Here is a 23,466-nt window from a genome sequence, read left to right on the forward strand (position 1 = left end):
TTGGCCACGTTTTTTGCCAGTGGATATGCATTGGGTTGGGTGAAGGCTGTATGATAATGATCTGCTAGGGTCTACTGTTTTCATATGGTTCTGCTGTATGGTAGCTTTTTATTGCATATTTTGTACTAATTGTTTGTTGCCTTGGGGGAGACCTCGCTTTAAAAGATAGGAAGGTAGAATATAAATCTATAAGATTCAAAACAGTGCTGCTGTTCCAAAACAATGAAATATAGACCCCTGAAACCTGGCATACATACTAAGGGATCCCTAGTGAGGTGCACCTTGGATTTTCTATCCATAGTTGTTCTAAATGAGTTGACGTGTGTCCATGTGATGAAATTTGCAGTACCATCTTCAGTTACCAGATGGCAGACTTTCCCAAACAACAGCCAGCTTTGCAGTCAATAGAAATGGAAGCCCTCACGACATACTTCTCGAGACAGCGCTATGCAGCCACTCCTTTCCCTCCTGCTATGGGACAGCCTCCCCTCAGGAATGGAGTGGCCTAACATCTCCTCCAGGGGGCTATAGCTGAGCACAACAGCAGAGGCTGTGGCCAGGGTTGTGGCAGGCATTTTATTTTATTTATTTTTCGATTTATATCCTGCCGTTTTCCTCAAAGGACTCAAGGCAGCTTACATCATTCTCCTCCTCCATCTTATCCCCACAACAACAACCCTGTGAGGTAGGCTGGGCTGAGAGTCTGTGACTGGCCCAAAGTCACCCAGTTGGCTCCATGGCCGAGCGGGGACTAGAACCCAGATCGCCTGAGTCCCAGTCCCATGCTCTTAACCACTACACACACACATGGTTTCTTTCATGGTGTGTCCAGACCTGACAGTTATGTGAAGGTTTCTCCTTGTCAAATTAAAAGCAGTTCCAACACATGCAAATCCAGGTCTGTTCACTAGTATGTTTATCAATTAGTCAATCAGACTTTTACACAGGTATCATGTATCCAATAGCAAGCTATGTAGGTTCTTGTGCACTTCTTTATGTCTATGAAGGTGAATATATACAGTGGTGTCTTTAACACTTTCTTCTGTTGACTCTGATGCATAGGTCCAGTCCATGATGACTTGGTATCCTACGCAATATGGCAATTAGCTGTTGGGAGCACAGCATAGCTGGAACAATATACATTTCAAACTGTATTAAACCACCATTTCTTTACACCTATTTCTTGTTTGCCATGAAAAATTAAGAATCTGCCCCACTGTGCCAGAATTCAGTAGTGTATCTTTCCCCTTTTACACAAAGCAGGAATGTGACTAAAATACATAAGAAATGAATGGCTCATAGAAAATACACATAACATACTCCTATCTTGGGAGTGTCGTTTTTATTTTTTATTTAGTTAGTTTCTGTACCACCCAACAGCCTTTCTCTTTCTTTTGGTTTTGTTTCAGTATTCTCTCCCCTTCTTCTTGAAGCAGAGGAAGTGGGGATAGAAGCCACCTTTTTCTCAGGTCTTGTTCCCTCAGCTTACAAAGACTTGGTGTAAATGTGAAGATGACCGAGTGGTCACCAGTGCATAACAACCTTGTAAAACTTACCTTCTCATTGAGCACCAACACTGCATGGTGGTCTGGTTTGGCTGAATTTATGATGCTCTTCCCTATATATTTATAGCTTTCAGTGTTAAGGATAGACCAGAGGTACTCCATAGCTTCTGACAGAACAGCTTTTGGATATAACTTCAAATAGAGCAGCAGCAGGTGGAGATGAGGAAAGAAAGTGGGAAGGCTGGTTAACCCTTTCTTTCCCAGCTGTTTGTCCACAACACACACCCCTATACCCACATGCAATGTTTTCTCCTCTTCTAAATAATAAATGATACAGATCTCATACACCACCACCCTTCCAAAAGATCTTGAACAGTTAAACTAAAAAAAAGAATAAAACAACTCCAACAAATCCTTGTATCCACAGCTAGGAAAGCCTTAGGGAAATGCAGTGATGCGAGGAACCGTAGGAATACTGGTTCTCTCATGGTGAATGCTGAACATGATGGCAAAGCGATTACAAGGAAGCTGCCGAGTACAGAAAAGCTAAAGTAAAACCCCCTAAATTTCAACGACTGCATTTTCATATACAAGAAATGTATAGTGTTGAAGGTAAGAACTCTAGAATACTGCAGAATAAAGGTACTAGATTCAGTGAATGCAGCTTGCTATTTTGCAAGGTGGCTTCCACACAGCGGGCTACCAGTCAAAAAGCACTGTGTAGCTCCTCTGTCTTTTTTCTCCTAAAATGCATCATTTCTCCCCTCTGGTAAGAAAAGTGACAGAAACAGCAGGGAGGGAACACACAAGTGTTACAGATGGAAGATAGTGGTGTTTCCCTGGACCCCCTGTAAAATTCCATGACTGGGCTAAGCCAATTGCAAAATAAAAGCCTCTTTTGGAAGAAACATGATAAATACTTCCATCGGACAGACAAGCAAATTTGCTGTCCTCCAGCTCAAGATTTATTTCTGATGTGACCTTCAGAAATTGCATAGAGGAGGAGGGGCAGAGGGTGGTGACTGAAACATTAGCCAACCACTCCCTTCTAAAGAGCACTGCTTGAAAATGCCCAGTTGTAGCGTTCAATAGTGTAAGTTTGGGTGTAACTACATGTGAACCTAATGACATGATTATTAAGCACTCTGCTAGTTTTTTCAAAGTGCTGTGGTTTTTAACAGGTGCAGTGGGGAGGGTAAGACTCATTGGCTCAGAGTGCAGGGAAAGGCTTCCAATTTCTCTCTCCTGCCACAGTCTCAGTAAAAATTGACTCTGAACAGCAATTAGCACTAAAAAAAGGACGAGTGGCACCAAGAGGGGCAACAGTTCTCTCTGTGTGGGTCAGTGTTTCCTGTGGGTCAGTGTTTCCTAAGCTCATGGCTGCAGAAGGACGGCATAAGCTTCCCCACATGCTGTGCTGCCGGTGACTATTCCTTAGCCATATTTAATAGAAATTCATCCAATTTTTAAAAACTTGTGACAGTTGTTTCTATTGTTAGCATCACCTGTTCTCGAGCCCACATAAATGGGAAACACAATGAAAAGTTGCATTCTGCATGACAGCCATGAAAAGACAATAGTGAAGCATGTAGAAGGAGTCCAACATAGGTAAACAGTCTCCCCACAGAAAATAGGAGTTCTGGACTGTCCTCTTGGCCATGGAGCTTGCTTGGCTCAGTCTCCAACACTTTACCTAACTTGCCTCGGAGAATTGTTTTGAGGATAAAATGGAGAGGAAAGGAAGTTTATGTATATCACATAAATACATAAACTTTGGGTTCCATGCAAGAGCAGGAAAGCCAGGATAGAAATATAATAAATGCAACATGAGAAACAATAAAAATACCAAAAGAACTTTACTAATATTTCACAGTGATAAAGTGGGGAGCACCATAACATTTGCATTCTCTTGGAATGCTGCCAAATAGCCTGCTCTGGATCTTCATAAATGACTGGTGCAGATGTTGTGACTCTTCTTGAAAAACTTTACAGGGATGGCTTAATTCACTTCATCAACATGACTTGAGTCCTTTTGAGTAACAAGACATGAAATATGTAACTCCACCTCACATAGTTTTCTCACAAAATGATAGTTGCATGTACCAGTTCCTTTAGGCAACAGATTCCAGGGAGGATGCTCTTTTCTTCCCTCTAGTCTTCCTTTTAGTGTGTAATTTTTTTTTAAGACAATGCAAGTAAGGGTGTTATTTTCATGTTTGTATCAGGCAGTGAAATATGGAAAGGCAGGACTGCCTGTGGCAAACTGGGACCAAAAGGCTGTGACCAAGAGGAAGGACAGGCTCTCTTCTTGATCATCCTAGAGAATAACAGAATCACAGGCTCAAGTTGCAGGAAGCCAGATTTTGGCTAGATATCAGGAAAGAATTCCTGACTGTTAGAGCAGTACAACAATGGAACCAATTATCCCGGGAAGTTGTGGGCTCTCCCACTCTAGAAGCTTTCAAGATGCAACGGGACACCCATCAGAGAGGGATGGTTTAACTTGGAGTCCTGCACTGAGGGAGAGTTGGACCTGATGACCCTCTGGCACCTTCCAACGCTACTATGATTCTGCACTATGATTCTATGACTGGAAGAAATTATGCATTTTCCCAAAGAAAAAGGGCTAAATGAGATACCCAGCTTATTTGCTCTGCAGCAGTAGAAGAGCAACCTGTCTCTGTAAAACAGCATCTGGGTGCTCAAGAAATTTGAGTGTAGCTTCTTGCTAGCAAGGATATTTCTAGAAGGAGGGTTCTTATGGTTGCCAATCCAAAGACCTTGTTTAGCAACTTCATTTTTTCTTCCTTAACATTTTTTGTTTTGTTTTGTTTTTTGGTAAAGAAAAAATGTGGAAGAAGCATTAGGAAAATATAGCAGAGTTACAAGTGAAAGACAGCAATGTCTGAACCTACTGGAAAATTCTGCAAGTGAGGCAGGGCAATTGCACAGTAAGTGCCTCATCTGGAAACACCCCAAGCCTCAGTGGCTGAGGGGAAGACAGTGATATGACCATGGATTAACAGATCTATGAGGAACACTTGGCTGGTTCACATCATGCCTTATGCAGCCACAGTTCTGTGACCTGTGTGAGGCACCATTTGCCTAATCATCCACCCAGGCATGACACAGGAACCCAGGCAGTATGGCTTGTTGATGGAGCAACCGGCCTAGCAATACCCCATAGCTTATATGCGGGTTCTTTCCTCCTCCAAAAAAACCATGCCACCTGTATTTGGATGATTTAAGAAGCAGTACTCAGGTAGGTGATTAAGCAAATGGTGCCCCCATATACCACAGCTTAAACCATCCATTATGGCATGTTTTACCCATGGTGATTGTGCAAACTAGTTCCAGATCATAGTGGTACCAAACAATGGAAGATCAGGCATACATCCATTTAGTATAGCTTCACAATGGGGATAGTGATTTAGTGCTGTTAGTACTAGAACAGTTGCAACATTGCCAAGGTAATTTTAACAATGTTTGATTAGTAGATTGCAGGCTGGTATTGAGATGTTGTACTAACATGATACTCTTCTACTGATTTCAAGTGCTTTTTGTAATACATTCTTTGAAAAGAGCCTTGAAACACATCCATAATTATCCGCATGATCACAGAACACATTTGCAGTTCTTAAAATGGACCCAGTCCCAGTTATGATGTCGTCATCCCCTTATCTGCACCGAGTGGAAGAGGAACCCTGAGTTGGTGGAAAAACTGATCTAACAGGAAAGTTTCTCTGGGAAGCAGCCAGATTCATACAGGCATCCTAAGGGAGGAGGCTTCGGAGCTGGTCCCGTGCCCTTCCTTTGCAGCATGGTGCTGGAAAGCTGGAAGCTTTGTCTGTCTAGCCTTGTGCCTCAGGACTCATGTTGGGTAAAAGAGTAAAATTGGATGAAAATAATATGAAAGGTTTCATGCTTCTAGTGAGACAGACACTAGACATGACAACAACCAGATATCCTTTTGTTATTTATAACCTGATATGAGTTGATTCAGAAATTTGCTCTGGCACTTACAGTTAGTGCTTTTTTTGTAAAAAAAAAAAAAAAAAAAGGTGCCGGAACTCACATCGCACAAATAAACATAATGGCCGCCGCCAGCAGTAAGCAGCACGCGCGACCACACACACCAATCCCAAGCCGAGCAGCGGAGCACCGAGCCCAGCAGCGCCCTCACTATCTCACTATCAGCACGGACACACAAGGACACAAAAGCAGCCCGCAGGCACTATGTTAATGATGTTTGCTGCTGACCTGCTACGCCCCACAGGCGATTCAAAATCACTTAGTAAAATCCATTGAAAAAAAAGGTGCCGCAACGCCGTTCCGGTGTGTTCTATGACAAAAAAACTCTGCTTATAGTGCCTGCACAGATAGTTATTTGGGTATATATGAATGTCTGAAATTAATGGATTGTGTAAATGTTGTGAGCCGCCCCGAGGCTTTGGAGAATGGGGCAGCATAGAAATGTTTTACTAAATAAAATAAATAAATAATACATTGCTTTAAAAGGGTTACGTCAGAGCGGGAGTTGCCAGACTGATACAGACCACCTTTTGGATGTTGTCTGAAGGGCCTTTCCTCCTTCCATTCGTCAAATTACTCAATGTTGTTTTGATTCTCAGTATATTTCAATAGCAACTGCAAATTCTTAGGACAGCTGGTTGCACCCATTTCTAGGATGCTGCCATCTCTGCCTCCTCCTCCTCCTCCTCCTTCCATCCCTTTGGAAACCAACAACAGAGCAGTCTTATACATGTTCATTCAGAAGTTCGCTACACTGAGTTCAAAGGGACTTACTTTCTGGTAAGTGCATATAGAAAGGCAGCCCAAAATAGCTGAGATGATTTTGGAGGGAGGAAGCAGATGATTCTGAGACATTCTGGGGCTTAGAAAGTGGTTTAGTGTCCTCAACATGTTATATTTATGAGCATATCTGTGTATGTTGGCAGATTCCCATGTGGCAGCCGTGTTAATCCCATGCTGCAAAAACAACAGTATTTATGTAGAGCACAAATGAAAACAAAATTGTATACAAAGAGTCGGCACCAGTTAATTGTAATACACTGAGGCATTATGCATGCCATGGGATGAGCAATCAGACAAATAATACAGGAACCAATCAAAGTAAATGCAGTCTTATTCTCAGCCAGTGGCTAATGGTGATGAAATCAAGATGGTTCATGGAATTAAATAGCAAAAGAGGAATAGCTGCTTTCTGTGAAGACCGAGACATTTTCAGTCTACATCAAATCTAAATTTCACAAAAGCAAATTTGCTGGTGTATTCCATCTCACTAAGCTCTTCCTTTGAAATGTGTTGCTGCTATATTATGACTTTATGTTATGCTACAGAATATTCTAGAAGGAAAAAATGTCTGGAAGGAAATTTACAGATCAGTGCAGGCATTGCCCCAAGAAATCTTTCTGTCTTCCTTTCCTTCCATTTCACTGAAAGGCTTTGGATTTGTAACTCCATTTCTCTGTTGCTCGTATATTTGAGGGACTGAACCACTGCTTAAAATACCCTGGAAAGATTCCAGGCAGCACAGAAGGCAAGAAAATGAAAAACACATGAAATGAATAAAAGTCAACATTAGACATGTCCAGAGTGGGTGGAATCAGTGGCAGCAACAACCCACAGCATACCTGGCAGCTCCAGAGAACGTCCCACATCCCTTTCGGCTTCCCTCTTGCTTTGCATGTGTGTGCCCCAACCACCACTCTTTTCCAGGACAAAACAAAATCTACCTGCTTTCTTAATGTCTAGTTCTCAACTACAGCAGCCTACCTATGTAAAAACAAAAACAACTCATGTGTAGGGCTGAGAGAACCAAGGACATTCAAGCTCACCGAAATACTCTGAGCTGCATTTTGAAGTCGGATCCACTTATTCACTTTTTCATTTAAAACCTGTTTTTCAATGGAACAAAAGCACAATTTAGATGGGAAAAGTGTGCATTTCTTGCACATTCATCAAAGGTATATGCTTTTTCTTCCATTGACTAAATGAGAACATGCATGATTTTGTTAAATGCACTAGAAAGTACACATTTTTTCAAAAATATGCATTTTACAACAGTTGCAAGTTCAAGAAATGCAATTATTTCTTTACTGTACTCTGTTCATGTCTGAGGATATAAACAAGGCAAATTCAGGGGATTTCTGGGCAAATTCAGTTTTTCTTATATGTTCTATGTACAGACCGAACAGATAGAGAGATAAAATATACACCTGTCTGATGCCTTTGCCCATAGTAAACTATTTTGTTTCTCCATATTCATTCCTAACAGTAGCTTCTTCTCAACAATACAAGTTACACATCAGGATAAACAACTGTTGAGGCAAACGCATTTCTCTCAGGACTATCCATACTTTCTTGTGATCCTCACAGTCAAAGGTTTGATATATTCTACAAAGCATAGACTGATCTTCTTCCAAAATTCTTCGGTGCATTCCAGTAGCCAACATATATTTGTAATAGAATCTCGGTTGCCTCTTCCTTTTCAGAATCCAGTTTGATTGTCAAGTATTTCTTGCTCCGTATAAGGTAAAATTATTTGTTGCAACACCTTGAGCATCACTTTGCTTGTATGGGAAATTAGTGCAATGACCCTACAGTTGCTGCACTTCTGAGCATTCCCGTTCCTGGGTATTGGAATGTATAGGAGATGTTTACAGTCTGTGGACCATTGTTTTGTCTTTCTATTTGTTGTCATATTCTTGTTGGGATTTGGACTGATTCACTCTCTGCAGCTTGGAATAATTTTTTTATTATTTTTATTTTTATTTATTTATTTATTCTGGGGTATCTTTTCTACTCCAGGTGCTTTATTCCTTGCAAGTGCTTTCAGAGCAGCTTTCACTTCTTCAAAGCAGTTTGTCATCACTTTGCCCCATCTATAAAGATCTTCTATATGTTGTTTTCACCTTCTCTTTATGTTACCCTGATCAGATAGTATGTTCCCATCTTTTGGTCTTTCAGCATTCCTTAAGTAGGTTTGAATTTCACTTAGATTTCTTGGGTTTTCTGGAAGAGGTCTCTTAGTTTTTCCTCTTTTGTTGATCTCTTCTATTTCTCTGGACTGGCCATTGTAATATTTCTTTTGGTGTCTATGTGTCAGTCACTCAAAAGTTGCATTCAGGCTTCTGTCCTATTTCTGTCACCTTTGCTTTGTAACTCTCCTTAGCAACTGTGTTTGTTCCTTCATCCTTCTCAGCATTTTTCTTTCTTTCTGCTGTAGAAATTGTCTTTTGACATTCATTCCTAATAATGTCTCTGCTTTCAGTCCACAGTTCTTCTGGTTCATGGACAGGTGATTTCAGTAATGCAAATCTGTTCTTTATGTGGACTTTAAATTTCTCAAGCATTTTATTTAGGTTGTATTTTGGCAGTATGTTCCTGTTAATGATCTTTTTCAGCTTTAGTCTATTTTTTTATATTAATAGTTCAGGGTCATTTTCACAATCTGATCCTGGTCTTGTCCTGGAGGTGAGAATACAGCTTCTTCATGTCCTGATTCCAATTATTTGATTTCTAAACTGGTTATCTGGTGATGTGTACAGTCATCTGAACAGTTGCCTGAAGTATTTATTTGCAATAAACAGATGGTTGGCTTCATAGAATTCTATGAGGCATTCTCCTGCTTTGTTCCTGACCAATGGGCCACATTTTCCTACATTTGATTCTGCTTTGTTTCCTACTTTTGTGTTCCGGTCATTATCGGCATGCCTTGTTTTGGAGTATTATCAATTTCCTCTTGGAGGCTTACATAAAAGCTTTTGGTTTCTTCAGCACATGTTATTGGAGCAAAGATTTGAATGATGGCTATGTTCATAGATTTTCCAAGAATTACCATTGATATTATTCAGTAGGACTTTGCATTATAGCCCCTTACTGTCTGTGACCCATCTTGCTCAGAATCAGAGCCACCCCTTTTCTTCTGAGTTTGTCATGTCCCGAATAACATAGTTTGTATTTGTCTTACTGAAAATATCACATTCCAGTCCGCTTTAGTTCACTCATACCAAGTACTGCAATGTTTACCCATTCCATTTCTTGCTTTACGATTTTCCTATCCCCAGCTCTAGACTTCCTTTTGGTTTTGATCTAGTTGTATCATTAGTGACAGGACTATTCATACTTGTCTTTTGCTCTTCCCCAGAAAATGTTTGAGTGCCTTCTGACTTGGAAATCTCATTTTCTGGCACTATCTCATGTTTCATTTTGGATTGTTCCGTCATAGGTTTTTCAAGGTAAGAAAGTTCACGATGGTTTACCATTGCTGCTTTCTGCATGGTACTAACTAGAGTTAGCTTGAGCATCGCTGCCATTGTCTATTTTGCCTTCAATCACCACTGCTGCCCAGAAGCTGCCCTTCAGGAGTTTCTCTTCCCCCATCACCCTTAGAGATACCTCCTCTCTTCTGCTGATGTGGCCGTTTCTCTTGAAGAAGATGGGTGTATCTTTGTCTTGTGTCTCAGCTTTGACCATTCTGCCTTGGGTGACTCTGCCAGGAGACCAGCCTACAGAGAGAGAGAGCTGACCTCTTGGCGGCATTCTTCTCACTTTCTCAGACACTTCCAAATCTCATCAGCACATTAAGGTGTGCATCCAAACAATGACCACCATGAAAATCAGTATTACTTGCTAATACCTCGATAATAACCATTCATGTTATACAAACAGCAGCAGTCTATTTATAGAAAGGAATTCTTAAAGCATTTGCTGTAGATTCACACAATTGTTATCTTTCACCACAAAATTTTTGCAATCGCGCTGTGGTGAAATCCACACAGAATATATTTTTAAATAGTTTCTACATTTGTTTGGATACTGGCTATCATACAAAGGCATACCCATTTTGTTGCTGTTGCAAATATTTGTATTCTTTATTCACAGATGTGAACTTACTGCTGGAAGGTATGACTTTTCCTAGGGAGGAGAATGCCTACATTTTTTAAGTACACCCTGGTCACCTTCAACTTCTATCATTTTGTGCTCTCTCCCTCTCTCTTTCTCTCTCTCTCTTGCTCTCTTTCTCTTTTTCTCTTTCCTTTTTTGTAAATGCTTCCTTAAGGGTTTGTTACTGAACAAACTCAGTTATTGGGTGAAGGGAAATATTATTAAAACTATTATGAACAAGTGTGACAAACTGCACATCAAAAGAAAGAGATTGAAATGTTTTAAATTCCTTAGAATATCTCATGTCATACAAACCACAAGGGCTGTGAGTTTTTATCTTTTTTCAAGCACATCATCTATGACTACATTTGCTGAAGTGCACAGTGACATGTGATGGTATTTTGTGGGTGTTACACTGCTACAACAACCCTGTGCATTTTCTGTGTGTGTGTGTGTGTGTGTGTGCGCGCACATATGCTTTGTTGCTTAGATTCACATTTGATGACATTTAAAAGCCTACACAGAGTGGAAGAAAATCCTCAGAGCTAAGAAACTGAAAGCACTAATGCAGAAGAGTATTATATTCAAGCTTCACTTGAAGAGGCCCATGAACTTCACCGTTATTTGAAATAAGAAGTTTTAACCTAAGAGGAGAAAAATACACAGAATGGTGGTCCCTGTTAAGAATTCGATATTGAATATTGTTTGACATCATTAACGATTTCAAATGACTAGTAAGGAAAGGGAAATCCATGTTCTGTTGTGATTTTCTTTATCTTCATCTGGTTGGCCACTGTGTGAACAGAATATTGGGCTAGATGTGCCTTTGACCTGATCCAGCATAGCACACCTTGGAAACACTGGGAAATGCTTTGTGAGCAGTAGCAGTGGAATCTAGAGGGAGTATCTTTGGCAGCAAGAGGAGAAATGCACAGGGTTTGTGATTTTAGAGGAGCCAGAACTACTTAAGTTTCTTTTCCCATTCTCATCAGTTGCTTTGCACATCAGTAAACCTAAGGCACCTTTTATGTATCTTGAATTTCAAATTGCACACATGTTATTTTGAAACTGCCCATTTCCCCTGGAATATTTTGTATCTGTGTACACATTTGTTAAAAGTCATGGGAAAAAAGAGAAGGCCAAATTCAGCCCACACACATTGGCACCATGCGGTATTTTCTCTCTAGCCTGGTTGCTGGGTAACTATCACCTTAGCCCAGTTCCCCCACCACCATCTTTTGCAGTGCATTACATAATTTCTAACTCCATGCCTAGACAATTGAAATAAAGCCAATGCCTGTTTTTTAAAAACAACCATCACTCCTTATGAAAGTAAGATCTAAGCTACGATGATGACAGACTGATAGAAAAATGTTTCTATGGGCTAGAGGATGCGGCTCTGATTTCATTTTCTGCCACAAGTGACCTGTTTGATTTGACAGTGTCACTTGTTACTGAGTGTGTTGGAGACCATCGCAGTAGTCCTCACTGAACAGCTTGGAATCATAAAGATTATGAGATAGCCGGGCATATGCCTGTAAGATGAGCATATAAGGTATGCTTTAGATTCCAGTTCCAAAAAGAATCCCAGTAAATGTGATGAGCTGGCACAGATTAGAGGACATCCCAGCCCATAGAACTGGCCAGCGATTTCTTTAAGACTCACCTTGGTTAGGGCCTGATGTGGTGGAAGGCAAGCCACTGGCAGGAATTAACTAGCGATAATACGAGAGTGGGGGAACTCTGTTTGGCCTTACTGGGAGCATTCATCGTTTCAGAAAACAGTTGCAGCAAAATGTTGAGGCTGAGAGAGAGACGAGCTATGGCCTAGACAGGACTTGTAACAGTTAACTCCTCAGTTTCGCCTTGCCTACCATTCCACAGTGGCTCAGGCTTCTCCTTTTTTGGCCTGCTTTCCAGCTCAATTGCCTCATCCTTTCTCTTGAAGTGTGTGATGTAGAAGATCTTAGGCAAATCTGGCAAGCAGTTAGACATGAACAGCACCTGCTAAAATTTAACTAGATTGAGCAGAAGAGACAAAAAAGGTTACATCTGTTCACATGGCCATTCAAGCTTACAAGAGACCAGTCTGATATTCCTGTAGCAGTGGTTGTTGCCTAATATTACTTTTTTTGGCATCAGGCGGGGGACATTACTTGTTAATTTCTATTCCAACAATGTTGTATCGATGCTCAGTTGACATTAGCTGGCTGGCTGAACTTTTTTAGATGAGGGCTAGGGAACCTCTGGTCCTCAAGATGTTGTTGGATTGCATCTCCCATAATCCTTGGCTGTGATTGATAGGAGTGGGTATCTAGGAACAGCTGGAGAGCCACTGGCCATCCAGAACTATGTTAGATGTAAAACAAGTTTGCAGACATTTTAATAAACCAGTCAATCCATTCCATATTAGTTTGGCCTTGCTGTTGGGAGTCAGTCATTTCCTGTGACTGTAACTCTGTGCTGCTGTTGATTCTAAACCAGCCACTCTCTCATGTGAGTAACTTCTGTCGGAGCACTAAGGAAAGGTATCAGGATGGCATATTTAATTTATTTATTAAATTTACAACCTGCCTTTCCTTCAGAAATAAGTTTCCATTTGCTTTCAAGACCTAAGTGCAAAACCATGGGTACAAAGGACATATGACAAAAGACATAGAAACATAGAAACAAAGTGAGTCAGAAGGGGCTTCCTGAGCCATCTAGTCTGACCCCCGGCTCCAGCCAGCTCTGCTCATGTAATCCCCAACATATGGTTGTCCAATCTTTCCTTGAACTCCCTCACTGATGGGGCCTCAACCACCTCCTTTGGAAACCCATTCCATATCCTAGAGGTCCCAACCATCAGGAAGGTCTTCCTGACATCCCACCTGATGCCTGGTTCCTTGAGCTTTGCCCCACCAGATCGCATCCTGCCCTCAACTGCAGGAAAGAACAGGGCATGGCCATCATCCAAATGACATCCCCTCACATACCTATGAGTTGCTAACATACCTATAAGTCACTAAAATGCAAGACACACACACACAAAGCCTTCATGGACTCATTTTTACTCTGCTGTCCATATAAGTGGGTGATGAAAAGTGGGTTGTATGTGACTCCCAACCTTTGCCCTGCCCTACAGGTGGCCTTTGACTCAAAGGTTTGCCCTTTCCTGGTGCAAAGGGAATATCACAATGCAATGCACTCCCTATTTTGTTCTGTAGTGTGGAACAAGCCTCTAAGTCTAACCCTTACCCTTGTTTGGTTTTCTTTATAGGGAGAGATAACTGGGGTTTACAGTGCATTGCAGTATGTGTGTTTAGAAAGTTCAAGCTAAGCACAGATGGAGGTAGGCAGCACAAAATTCCATGAAGCAAGTTTACTGCTCCCACATCAAAACTCCATGAAGAGGTACCCAGCATTTCCAGATGTGCCGAGTTTATGTTTCCTGCTTCTTTAACTGAGCTTGGGAGGGAAAAGGTTAATGCTGGCGCTGATGAAAATGCCCCCGTCCCATCATCATCGATTTGGTGTGGGATTTATAATGGTGCTGACTCAAACTGCAGCTCCTTTTGTATCACAGAGAGTGACCTGATTTACCTCATCTTTAGCTGGGGTCCTGGGGTGAACAGAAGAGTCCATGAACTTATTTTCCTAGCCATGAGAAAGCCAGCAATCTTCCTCTCAAAGGGAAGGTATGGACCAACCTGGGCAGTAGCTTTTACCAACTTTAATATGCGTTTTCTGTCCCACTAACACGGTCCTGTTCAACTCCCCAAACTTGCAACAATAATGTGAGACAAAGATCCTGAAACTGATAGTACCTGTTGAGACTAGAGTAAATGTTTTGTGAAAGCTTTTTTCTGTCCTTAAAAAGAAGGAAGGGGAATTTAATCTCTTTTATCTATTGTGAGAATGTTAGATAACAGAGAAATGTCAATTTAAAAAAATAGAAACATTTGTCATCACAATTCCTTTCTCTCTCTCTCTCTCATCTCTCTCACACACAGTATGGTATATTACACAGTTGCACAGAGGATAAGAGATACTCTGTTCACTTCCTGACTGTTTTAGGATGATGGAATATTCTTCCTCCTGCAATCATTTAGTAATTTCTCACACATGTTATAATAAGACAGGGTCACAAATAATGCCAGTTTCTGGCATTGCTCCCTTCCAGCTCTAAACTTTGTAAGCGGCCCCATCTGTCCATTCAAGACTTCAGAACCCAGGTCCCAGGACACTGGGTAACCTGCAGACACCTGGAAGAGGAAGATGCTGCCCTGACTTTATTCACTGTGCTTTGCTGCTTGGTCTTTTCCCCACTGGCTTTTGATTGTTTCTGCTCATTCTCTTTTGTGTCTTTCCTCCACTTCTCCCATTTTCTTTCTTCAGTTTCCTTCCTTCCTTCAGTTTCTGACACAAGAGACAGTGTGATACAGTGGTTAGAGCATTTCACTAGGCTTGGGGAGGCCAAACTCAGCATGAAGCTCCCTGCATGACTTTGGACCAGTCACAGACCCTCAGGCAAAGCTACCACACAGTGCTGTTGTAAAAGTAAAATGGAGAGGAGCTTATGAGCTGTCTTGGGTTCCTTGCAAGAGGGATATCAATATAATAATATATTTTCTTAAAATCTCAGCTAAAGCATCACACCCTGGAGGAAGGCAGAATGATGGGACACGCACTCATATACATTCTCACCATCCTTTGTGATCCCTCTGTGTTCAGAATCACTACTACCTCTCTATATGCCTGGTATAGCATACAAAATTGAACAAGCAGATGGACTCATTTCTATGAAATCATGGAGAAAGGAATTTGCCTTTGACTACGTGTACCAATGAAGATTGAGTCTCCAGGAGTAGCAGTGGTGGTTTAACTGTAGCCAGAGTCATGTAATTACCTAGACTCGTAAAAGGCAGGTTTTAACATGGCTCCCTTTGTATTGTGGTTAGCCTAGTCAGAATAACTGAACAAGTTGTCTTCAGTTCTCTTCCAAGCCCCTACACAGGATCCTTGCTATAATGACATGGTAGCAGCTCAGTGACAAGTTGCATTATTCTGAACCCAGCTGTGAGACGGAGCGCCTATGGAGGATGTGGGACAGTCATTGGCCTGGCTGAGCAAGCTGGCTACTGCCTCAAGCCACCATCCTTAGTAGGAATGTCAGCAGTCTGGCTGTAAACTTTTTATAACTGTTCTTTGTTTCTGATGTTTCCTCTTGCCAGAAATATTAAATCATGGGAGTTTCACAAATGTTGCTCATAGGAAATGTCTCACGCAGAGAAAATGCATTCTGTGTCCTTCCACATCCTTTTAGGGTTTGCTAAGAGCAGCTTTTGCCATGACCCATGGCCAGACCTTTTTAAAACCTGGCAGTTGCTACCTCCCCTAGATAGTTTAGGTGGGTTTGGAGGCATGCAAAGAGCCTATATTTCATGCTGTTATGAGATGCTAAGTGAGTTCTATTCTAGGAAGCTCTTGGGCGAATTACATTTGAATCACTGCTTAGGAAGAATACAAAAGACCTGAAACATTGCAGATTTATTATCAGATGCTGCCATCTTGTGTTACATTCAAAGAAATTATTAGATCAGCACTGTGCATCTATTGTGCAAGAGGTGAGCCTCCAGCAGTGAAGAGACAATGTTTATTTTTCTAACGTTTATGATAACCGGGCCCATTGTGCTTAGCCAAGTCTCTGAAGAGAGGGGAGATCTGTGAGACAGTTTAGAGCTGGCCAACTTCCTGCTTGGAGCATGTTTGTACAGGGTGTTTGAAATGAAATGAACTGCAACCTGAAACCTTTTGAAGTCTTTCAGTGAATTCCTTTTGCATACAGTCATTTGCAATCACAAAGCAAAGCTGCATTCAAGACGGGGACACAACTGCCCAGTTAATTTCTCCACATTTTGTTTACAAAAATTGGTTTTGTATAGAGAAGAGCAGAAGAGCTGTGATTTTTCCACTCTAAAACTATACGTGATAAAGCTTTTTGGCGGCCATGTGCCCTCTTTTACAAACATAGGTTTGATCCTCTGTTTGAAGGGCTGTCCATTCTGCATCCAGTATAAAGAACCATTAGAAGGAAGACTGTGCCTCAGGGCTGCCCATGAAGAACCCTTAGACCAAGGCACACAAGTCGCATGGTCACAGCCTTCCATACCATCTTGAGATGCACTGTATTTCTATTTAAATTAGAATAATTATTTCTCCATTTGCAGCTGTACTATGCATTAGCCCATGCAAATTTTATATAAATCAGTGCCCTCCCTTTGCTCTCTTGTTTGGTGATACATGTTCTCGTTTGGGAAGATTCACAAATGCCCATCCTATTGACGGGAATTGCACACATGTGCAATGTTCTGGGAGAGGAGGAAGTCAGGAAAGAGGTCAACAGAATTCCTTGGGGAGAGTGCCAATTTGTGTTGGGACTGGACAGGAGATTGCGGTCAAATTCTTTCAACAAATGTGTAATTTTCAATGCCTTTGAAACATGGTGCTGGAGGAGAGTTTTGCAAATATCCTGAATAAACAAGGGGGTCCTAGATCAATCAAGGCAGAGTTTTCCCTGGAAGCAAAGAGGACAAAACTGAGGCTGTTGTACTTTGGACACATCATGAGAAGGCAAGACTCATTGGAGAAGACTATCATGCTAGGAAAAGTTGAAGGCAGGAGGAGAAAAGGAGAGCCAAGTATAAGAAGCCCAATGACCCTATAACTCCTATAATCCCTAGCCAACATAGCTAATGGTGCTGGAATATGGGACTTGCAGACCAAAACATCTGTAGGGTAGAAGTTTTCCACTCATGGTGTTTGGGTTGGCCATTGCAAGTCCAGCAGAAGGATTGCTGTTCAGCCGCGAAGTTGTGTCCGACTCTTTGCAACCCCATGGACAACATTTCTCCAGGTTCTCCTGTCCTCCACCATCCCCTGTAGTCCACCCAACCCCACACCCACCTCTCCAGTGACCCCATCCAGCCACCTCAACCTCTGCCATCCCCTTCTCCTTTTGCCTTCAATCATTCCTAACATGAGGGTCTTCTCCGATGAGCCCTTCCTTCTCATTAGGTGGCCAAAGTATTTGAGCTTCAGCTTCAGTATCTGTCCTTCTAAAGAGCAGTCAGGGTTGATCTCCTCTAGGATTGACTATAAGAAGAGAGAGAAGTGGGGCTGAAGTTGCCTAACAGCAAAAGAAGTCTGTATTACTACTTACTTCCATGTGGTATGATTGCGCTGGCATTGCACTGTTGCCTTCTATATATACCTCACATCTTGACATAGCCTGGTGTTTTCCAATTGGGTTACAACTAACAACCTTTTAGAGAAACATAGCCAGGAAAATGACTAATCATATTCCAGTTTTATCCTTTAAAGGTGCATTGTCAGTGTGTGTGTGAGTGCATGTGTGTATGTGTTTTCGAAGACCCTTTGGTTCTGCTTTTAACATTGTTCTCCGTTTTGTCTTCTTGCCCCTTAGATAATTCAAGAAGTCCTAGCCTTTCTGAGAAAGAGCTGAAGGAAGCAAAAGCCAGAAGCCAGAGAATCGCTGCCCAGCTGACCACCCCACCCAGCTCCAACTCCAAAGGGGTCCTGCTGTTTCACAGGCGCAAGCAGCGTGTGAACGCATTTACTCTGGAAGCCCCCAAGGCCGCGATCCGAGGACCGGAGGCTGTGGAGGACAGCCCCAGGGCAGTTGCTCACCACAGCACTCCAAGCCACGGGAAAGAACCCCATTTGAAGCAGGCCTGCGGAGACAAGACAGAGCCAAAGGCTTTACCTTGCACCAAGGGTTTTGGTTTGTGGAAGCAAGAAGCCACCATGGAAAAGTATGAGGAGAACCTGGCACAGCCTCTAGGTAATGCCCAGGGCCCTCAGTGGAACAACATAAAAGGTGAGGAGAAGACAACATTATCCTCTGCAGAGATCCCAGAAGAAGACTTTCAGCAGATCCCGCTCAGTGTATACCTAAAGGCAAGTACAGGGACAGCTTCAACAAATGGAATGCATGAACTTACAAGCAACAAATCTGAAGTAGCACCTCTCACTGATGAACGAGCACAAGCTACTGACAATTTAGAAAATGTACAACCCATCGCTGATGTTGTGTCTGTCACTGACAGGGAGAACAACAGTGCCGTTCTTAAAAAGGAGTTATACATGCTGCATGTGGACAGAGAAAATAATGTTCTTGATAAAGACCCCTACCTACCCCTGATTGGCAGTGAAAAGAACAATATCCCTGGCAAGGAACCCGATGGACCTATTACTGACAGGGAGAATAATATTGTTCCTGAGAAGGCATTGAGTGAACCAGTAACTGAGAGGAAAGAGAACGGAGAGATTCTCAACAAGGAGCAGGACATGTCGGAACCTGACAACAAGAACATTTTCCATGGGGCTGACACTGAGGAGCCCATCCTGTTCACTGACGTAAAGCCTAGTGACATACAAACTCACAGTAATAAGCAGTACTGTGAAGTCCGCCTGGCTTTGCCTAAACCAATGCCTGTGAAGAACCGAACTGCAAGACCATTTGGGACCCAAACATTAACTGCAACCCAAACACCAGGGGAGAAAAGCCCGGTGGTGGAGCTTCCTCCACCTCAGTCATTAACTGCAACCCAAACACCAGTGGAGAAAAGCCCGGTGGTGGAGCTTCCTCCACCTCAGTCATTAACTGCAACCCAAACACCAGCGGAGAAAAGCCCGGTGGTAGAGTTTCCTCCACCTCCCACCTACGCGGAAACATTTTCCAGTCCTCCTCCAGTAACAAGGGTGAGGTCCCCGCCAGCCTACTCAGCACTGTATCCTAGTGAAGAGCAGAAGGCCCCTGCTCTGCAAGGGGCTAAGTATGAAAACAGCAGGCAAGGACCCCCGGCTGGAGAGAACAGAGAACCACCACCAAAGAAGACAGGCATTTTGGAGGAATCTGTCTCCCGCAGAGCAAACAAAAAGTTCATGTTCACCTTTGTTGAGAAGCCAAAAGTGGCTCCTAATCCAGACCTTTTGAATTTAGTGCAGAAAGCAGACAACAGGAAGAAACAGAGAGGGCAAGGAGGCACCATTCCTGAAGATGAACCATTTGCTTTGGGAGCAGAGGCCTCGAACTTCCTGCACGATGGAGCACCTCAGACTCCTGCAGATTCAGCCCCAGAGTGGTCTTCCTGTCTGAGGTCACCAAAAATACAACCCAAGCCTATGATCCAATCTACCCAAACCCTGTCAGAGGCAAGAGGAAAAGGGGCAGAACTCTTTGCCAGAAGGCAGTCAAGGATGCAGAAATATGTCATAGAGTCCCCATCGCACCCAGATATGGCCAGGTCCCCTTCACCCACCATGTCCCTCCCTCCCTCCTGGAAATATGCTTCTGAAACTCATCTCTCCCCCATGGCATTCCAGCCCACACCCACAAGCCCTGCCAGATCGCCAAAGACTCATCGGGTACCTCTGTACAACAGCAACATGTCAGAGAGTGGAATTTCCAAAAAGGAGCAGAAAATTTTGAAGCATCCCCCAGACCAGCTGCAGTCTTCCCTGTTCATCCTTTCCCCAGTGAAAAGCCCATTAAGGTCTTTGCCAAGCAGGGCACCGCCACCAAAGCCGATGGCTCCTGAAACCGGTTATATGAGGCAGGTTTCTTGCCCCACATCGCCCTTGCCCCCCACGCCTATTTTGCATCTACCAGCCCAGTCCAGCCCGAGCAGCTCATTGCCTGGTCTTCTGGCCCCATCAGCTGAGACTGTGCTTGCACCTCAGAACATCAGAACAAGTGCTGGAATGCCGCCAGAAGCATCCTTTGAATATTCTGCTAGAATTTTGTCACCACGAGCAAAAGGAGTCTTCCAAGCTCCGAGACCTTCTTATTCCACCAAGAGTGCAGGAATTGAGCCTCAGGTGTGGAAACCTTCTTTTTACTACAAATAATGGTATTTAATTAAAAGTGGGTGTGCAAGGGTTTGAGTCAGTGTCAAGTGGTGCCATGCAAGAGTTCCAAATGAAGACAGCTTGTTGCAAGTTACAAAAGCAAATACAACTTGCATATCCTGTAGCTGTATCTGAGACCCCAGTGGGCCAGAGCCCTTTTACACTAAGCTTAACCAAGAAGACAGGGCTCCCTCAAGAATGTCTAGTGAAAAGATATGTGGTGGGAGCCCCGTCTAGCATAATGGTGACCTGCCTTGGCATGACCAGTCCTGGCAGAATTGTGCAATCACATCTATACATCTGTGCAAATTATCTTCCATGGAGAGTTAAACAGCGTGTGAATGCAGTTCACAACAGGAATACAAAACAGGCCAAGCATAGGAACGCTAGAACATTGTTAGCTGAAGCTTGACTGAAACAGGAGGAAGCGTCTGATGCCTTCTCTTTTCTTGTGCCCAGAAACTTTACGGAGCATCAAATCTCTGGCTTCATCTCTGGCTTGCCTTTTGAATTTCTTCTTTGCTCTGCAGGACTTTCCCCTCTGTCCTCTCTTTGTTCAGAATCCGCCGTGTGACATGCTTGCAACTTCTGCTCTCTGCTGATGCCAAAAGGCATTCACCTTTCCCCCCACTGATTGCCTTTGATTTCAGACAACATCACCTCCAGCTGATACCTGTACCTGCCTCCCCTCCCTTTATTTCTGCTTCATATGTTTCCCTCTCTGCTATTCTTTCATTGTCTCCTTTGGACAAGGACACAGAGAATCAGCCCAGGGTGAAAAGAAGAATGTCAAAACAAAATAATAACCAAGAACACAAAACTTACTTGCCTCTGAGCATCCTGTGTTTAATACTTGTTGTGTTGATTTACCCACACTGCCTTGGAAAAATTAAAAGCTGCACAACTGCCCCCCTTCCACCATGAGGGATCTAAAGACACTCAGTGGAAATCCTTCCTCTGCAACCAAGAAAATTTCTGCAGGTTTCCTGATATTAGTTTATAAAAAGACAGAATGGGGTCTTTGCTTTGGTACCCAGTTTATGTGGATAGTTAGCCAAACACAGAGAGCATCCTTGTTAAAATCAGCAAAAGCAGGCCCCTATTCAAGTGTAGCGTGGAGATACATAGAACACAGTAACATGTTTTAACCCCGGGTGAATATTGTATTGAGGACTCATAGGAGAAACAATGACTGGTTTTGAAGATCTTGTATCAGCAGCATGCAGTGAAGTTACCATTGTTTCACAACACAAATGACATTTTCAGCACTAGGAAATACTAACATCATCAAGGGATGCTGAAAATATGATCCCATGATACAGTATATCCTGACAAAACTGTAAAATCATTTATATTTTTTAAAATTTTCACACATTTCTGGCCCTTGTGGCTGTGGAAGAAGTGAGGGGAAAGAACCGTAGGATTTGACCTAAATAAACTAAAAGATCAGAAGGCTAATAAAGTGAACTTCAAACATTAACACTTTTATATTTCTTAATTTTACTCCCTCTCATTATTTCTCACCAATGGGACTGAAAATATTGTCAGCACGTAGGACAAGAACTAGTCCATTTTCAGTATGACTCTGCTTTCCCTGGGGGCAAGGCAACCAGGACTCAGGCATGAGTCACAGAAGTCTGGGGCCTGTAAAAACTGCAGGTCTCTAGACAAATTCAGCTTTGAATCACAAATTAATTTGGGCTTCAAAGGGTGGCCCTGGAAGCAAACTTAACTGCAGACTGACCTTTGGCAATGGGCAAATGTCACAGAACGGGTCTTCACAACACTGCGTTGCAAATCCAGCCCATCGCACATTATTTCAGTCATTGTTCTCCCTCATGACTTTTCAGATCCAGCAGTACAGTGACAAACTGTAAGCCAAATGCATGACACAATACATGAAAACATTGGATGTGGTACATTTAGATGCAGGTGATAGGATCTACTGCGCTCGCTCGGGTGCTCTCTCTCTCTCTCTCTCTCTCCCCCCCCCCTCTCTCTCTCTGTGTGTGTGTGTGTGTGATGCTAAGTTGCCTACAAATCCATCTGTAAGGACAGAGCTCAGCAGAGAGGAATTAGGCATACCAGCAAAGCAGTCAAGGTCCATGAATTAAGGATGGTTTCATATGCAACTTAAATTTGACTGGCAACACCAAATGTAAAACCTCCATTACAGTGGACACCCAGCCCTTTTTCATATTTTGTCCTGAATTAACAATATTTGCACTTGGCACAGATAGTGATGGTTCAAATGTGCACTGAAACCTCATGACTGAAAACTCCTGCCAACAGAATGACAGAAGACACAGCAGAGATAGCTGCATTTAGTGGCTACTAAGCATGACACTTACAAGGGAGCATTTGACCGTATTGGCCAGAGCCTGAATATTGACAGATCTGTAGGGTAAATGTCTTTGAAGGCGTGGGATGTGAATGATATGCCATGGACTTAGAGATGGGATAGTTACGGAGGCAGCAAAAAAGTTACAGGTCAAATGCTATGGAATATCTGGGTATTCACTCAACAAAGAAGTCTGTCATCAGCTCCGAAGTAACGTTTGTTTGTTTCCAGGGAGGCTATCACCTTTGACCATAGAAATCAGCAGTTTAATCCAAGTGTGGCAATTTGTTCTCATTTTGTTCATAGATTCCCACCCCAGTGAAGATGGTAGGTTTTCCTAATACTTGTGCAAAGCTCTAGCCAGTTTGGTAGACAATCCTACCTAATCTGATAATTGATTTTTTAAAATGCAGGCAAGATATTCAGGGGAGGGACTAGCCAGGATTTCCTTCCTGTCTTCCTCACATTTAAATAAAATGGAAGACAGCATGGGAAGGATCCGGCAATTTCCTAGTACTAGTACACAGCAAAGCTACCGCAATGTCATCAGAGCTTGCTAGTGCAGTGGGCATCTGGGAAACCTAACAGGCATGACCGACATCGTGCAAGTGCTGGTTTCTGCGAGCGTCAGTGCAGTGGCATGGCTTCCCCGTGTGGCTTGGTATATGAGAAAAACATGTGGCTTAGGTGCAGTCGGGGGATGGAGCATTGCCAGGCCCTGCGGTTGTGAGGTCTGTGCCCCCCTCCAGAAGAACAAAAGCAAGGGCAAAACGGGTTGTTGCCCATCGGAGATGTTAA

General features: G+C 42.8%; 1 protein-coding gene across 4 annotated transcripts in view; it reads left to right on the forward strand.

The window, feature by feature from the left end:
- SYNPO (synaptopodin) overlaps window positions 1-23,466 on the forward strand; it is a 100,964-nt gene that overhangs the window by 60,025 nt on the left and 17,473 nt on the right. For all 4 annotated transcript variants that reach the window (XM_044454175.1, XM_044454177.1, XM_044454176.1 and 1 more), the window contains one exon: window positions 17,881-20,297. In XM_044454175.1, coding sequence (XP_044310110.1) covers window positions 17,881-20,297 — 2,417 coding nt within the window. The remainder of the gene's footprint in view (window positions 1-17,880; window positions 20,298-23,466) is intronic.

Source organism: Varanus komodoensis, unplaced genomic scaffold (assembly GCF_004798865.1).
Source record: "Varanus komodoensis strain SLA01 unplaced genomic scaffold, ASM479886v1 scaffold7_3, whole genome shotgun sequence".
In the NCBI taxonomy this organism is placed as follows: domain Eukaryota; kingdom Metazoa; phylum Chordata; class Lepidosauria; order Squamata; family Varanidae; genus Varanus; species Varanus komodoensis.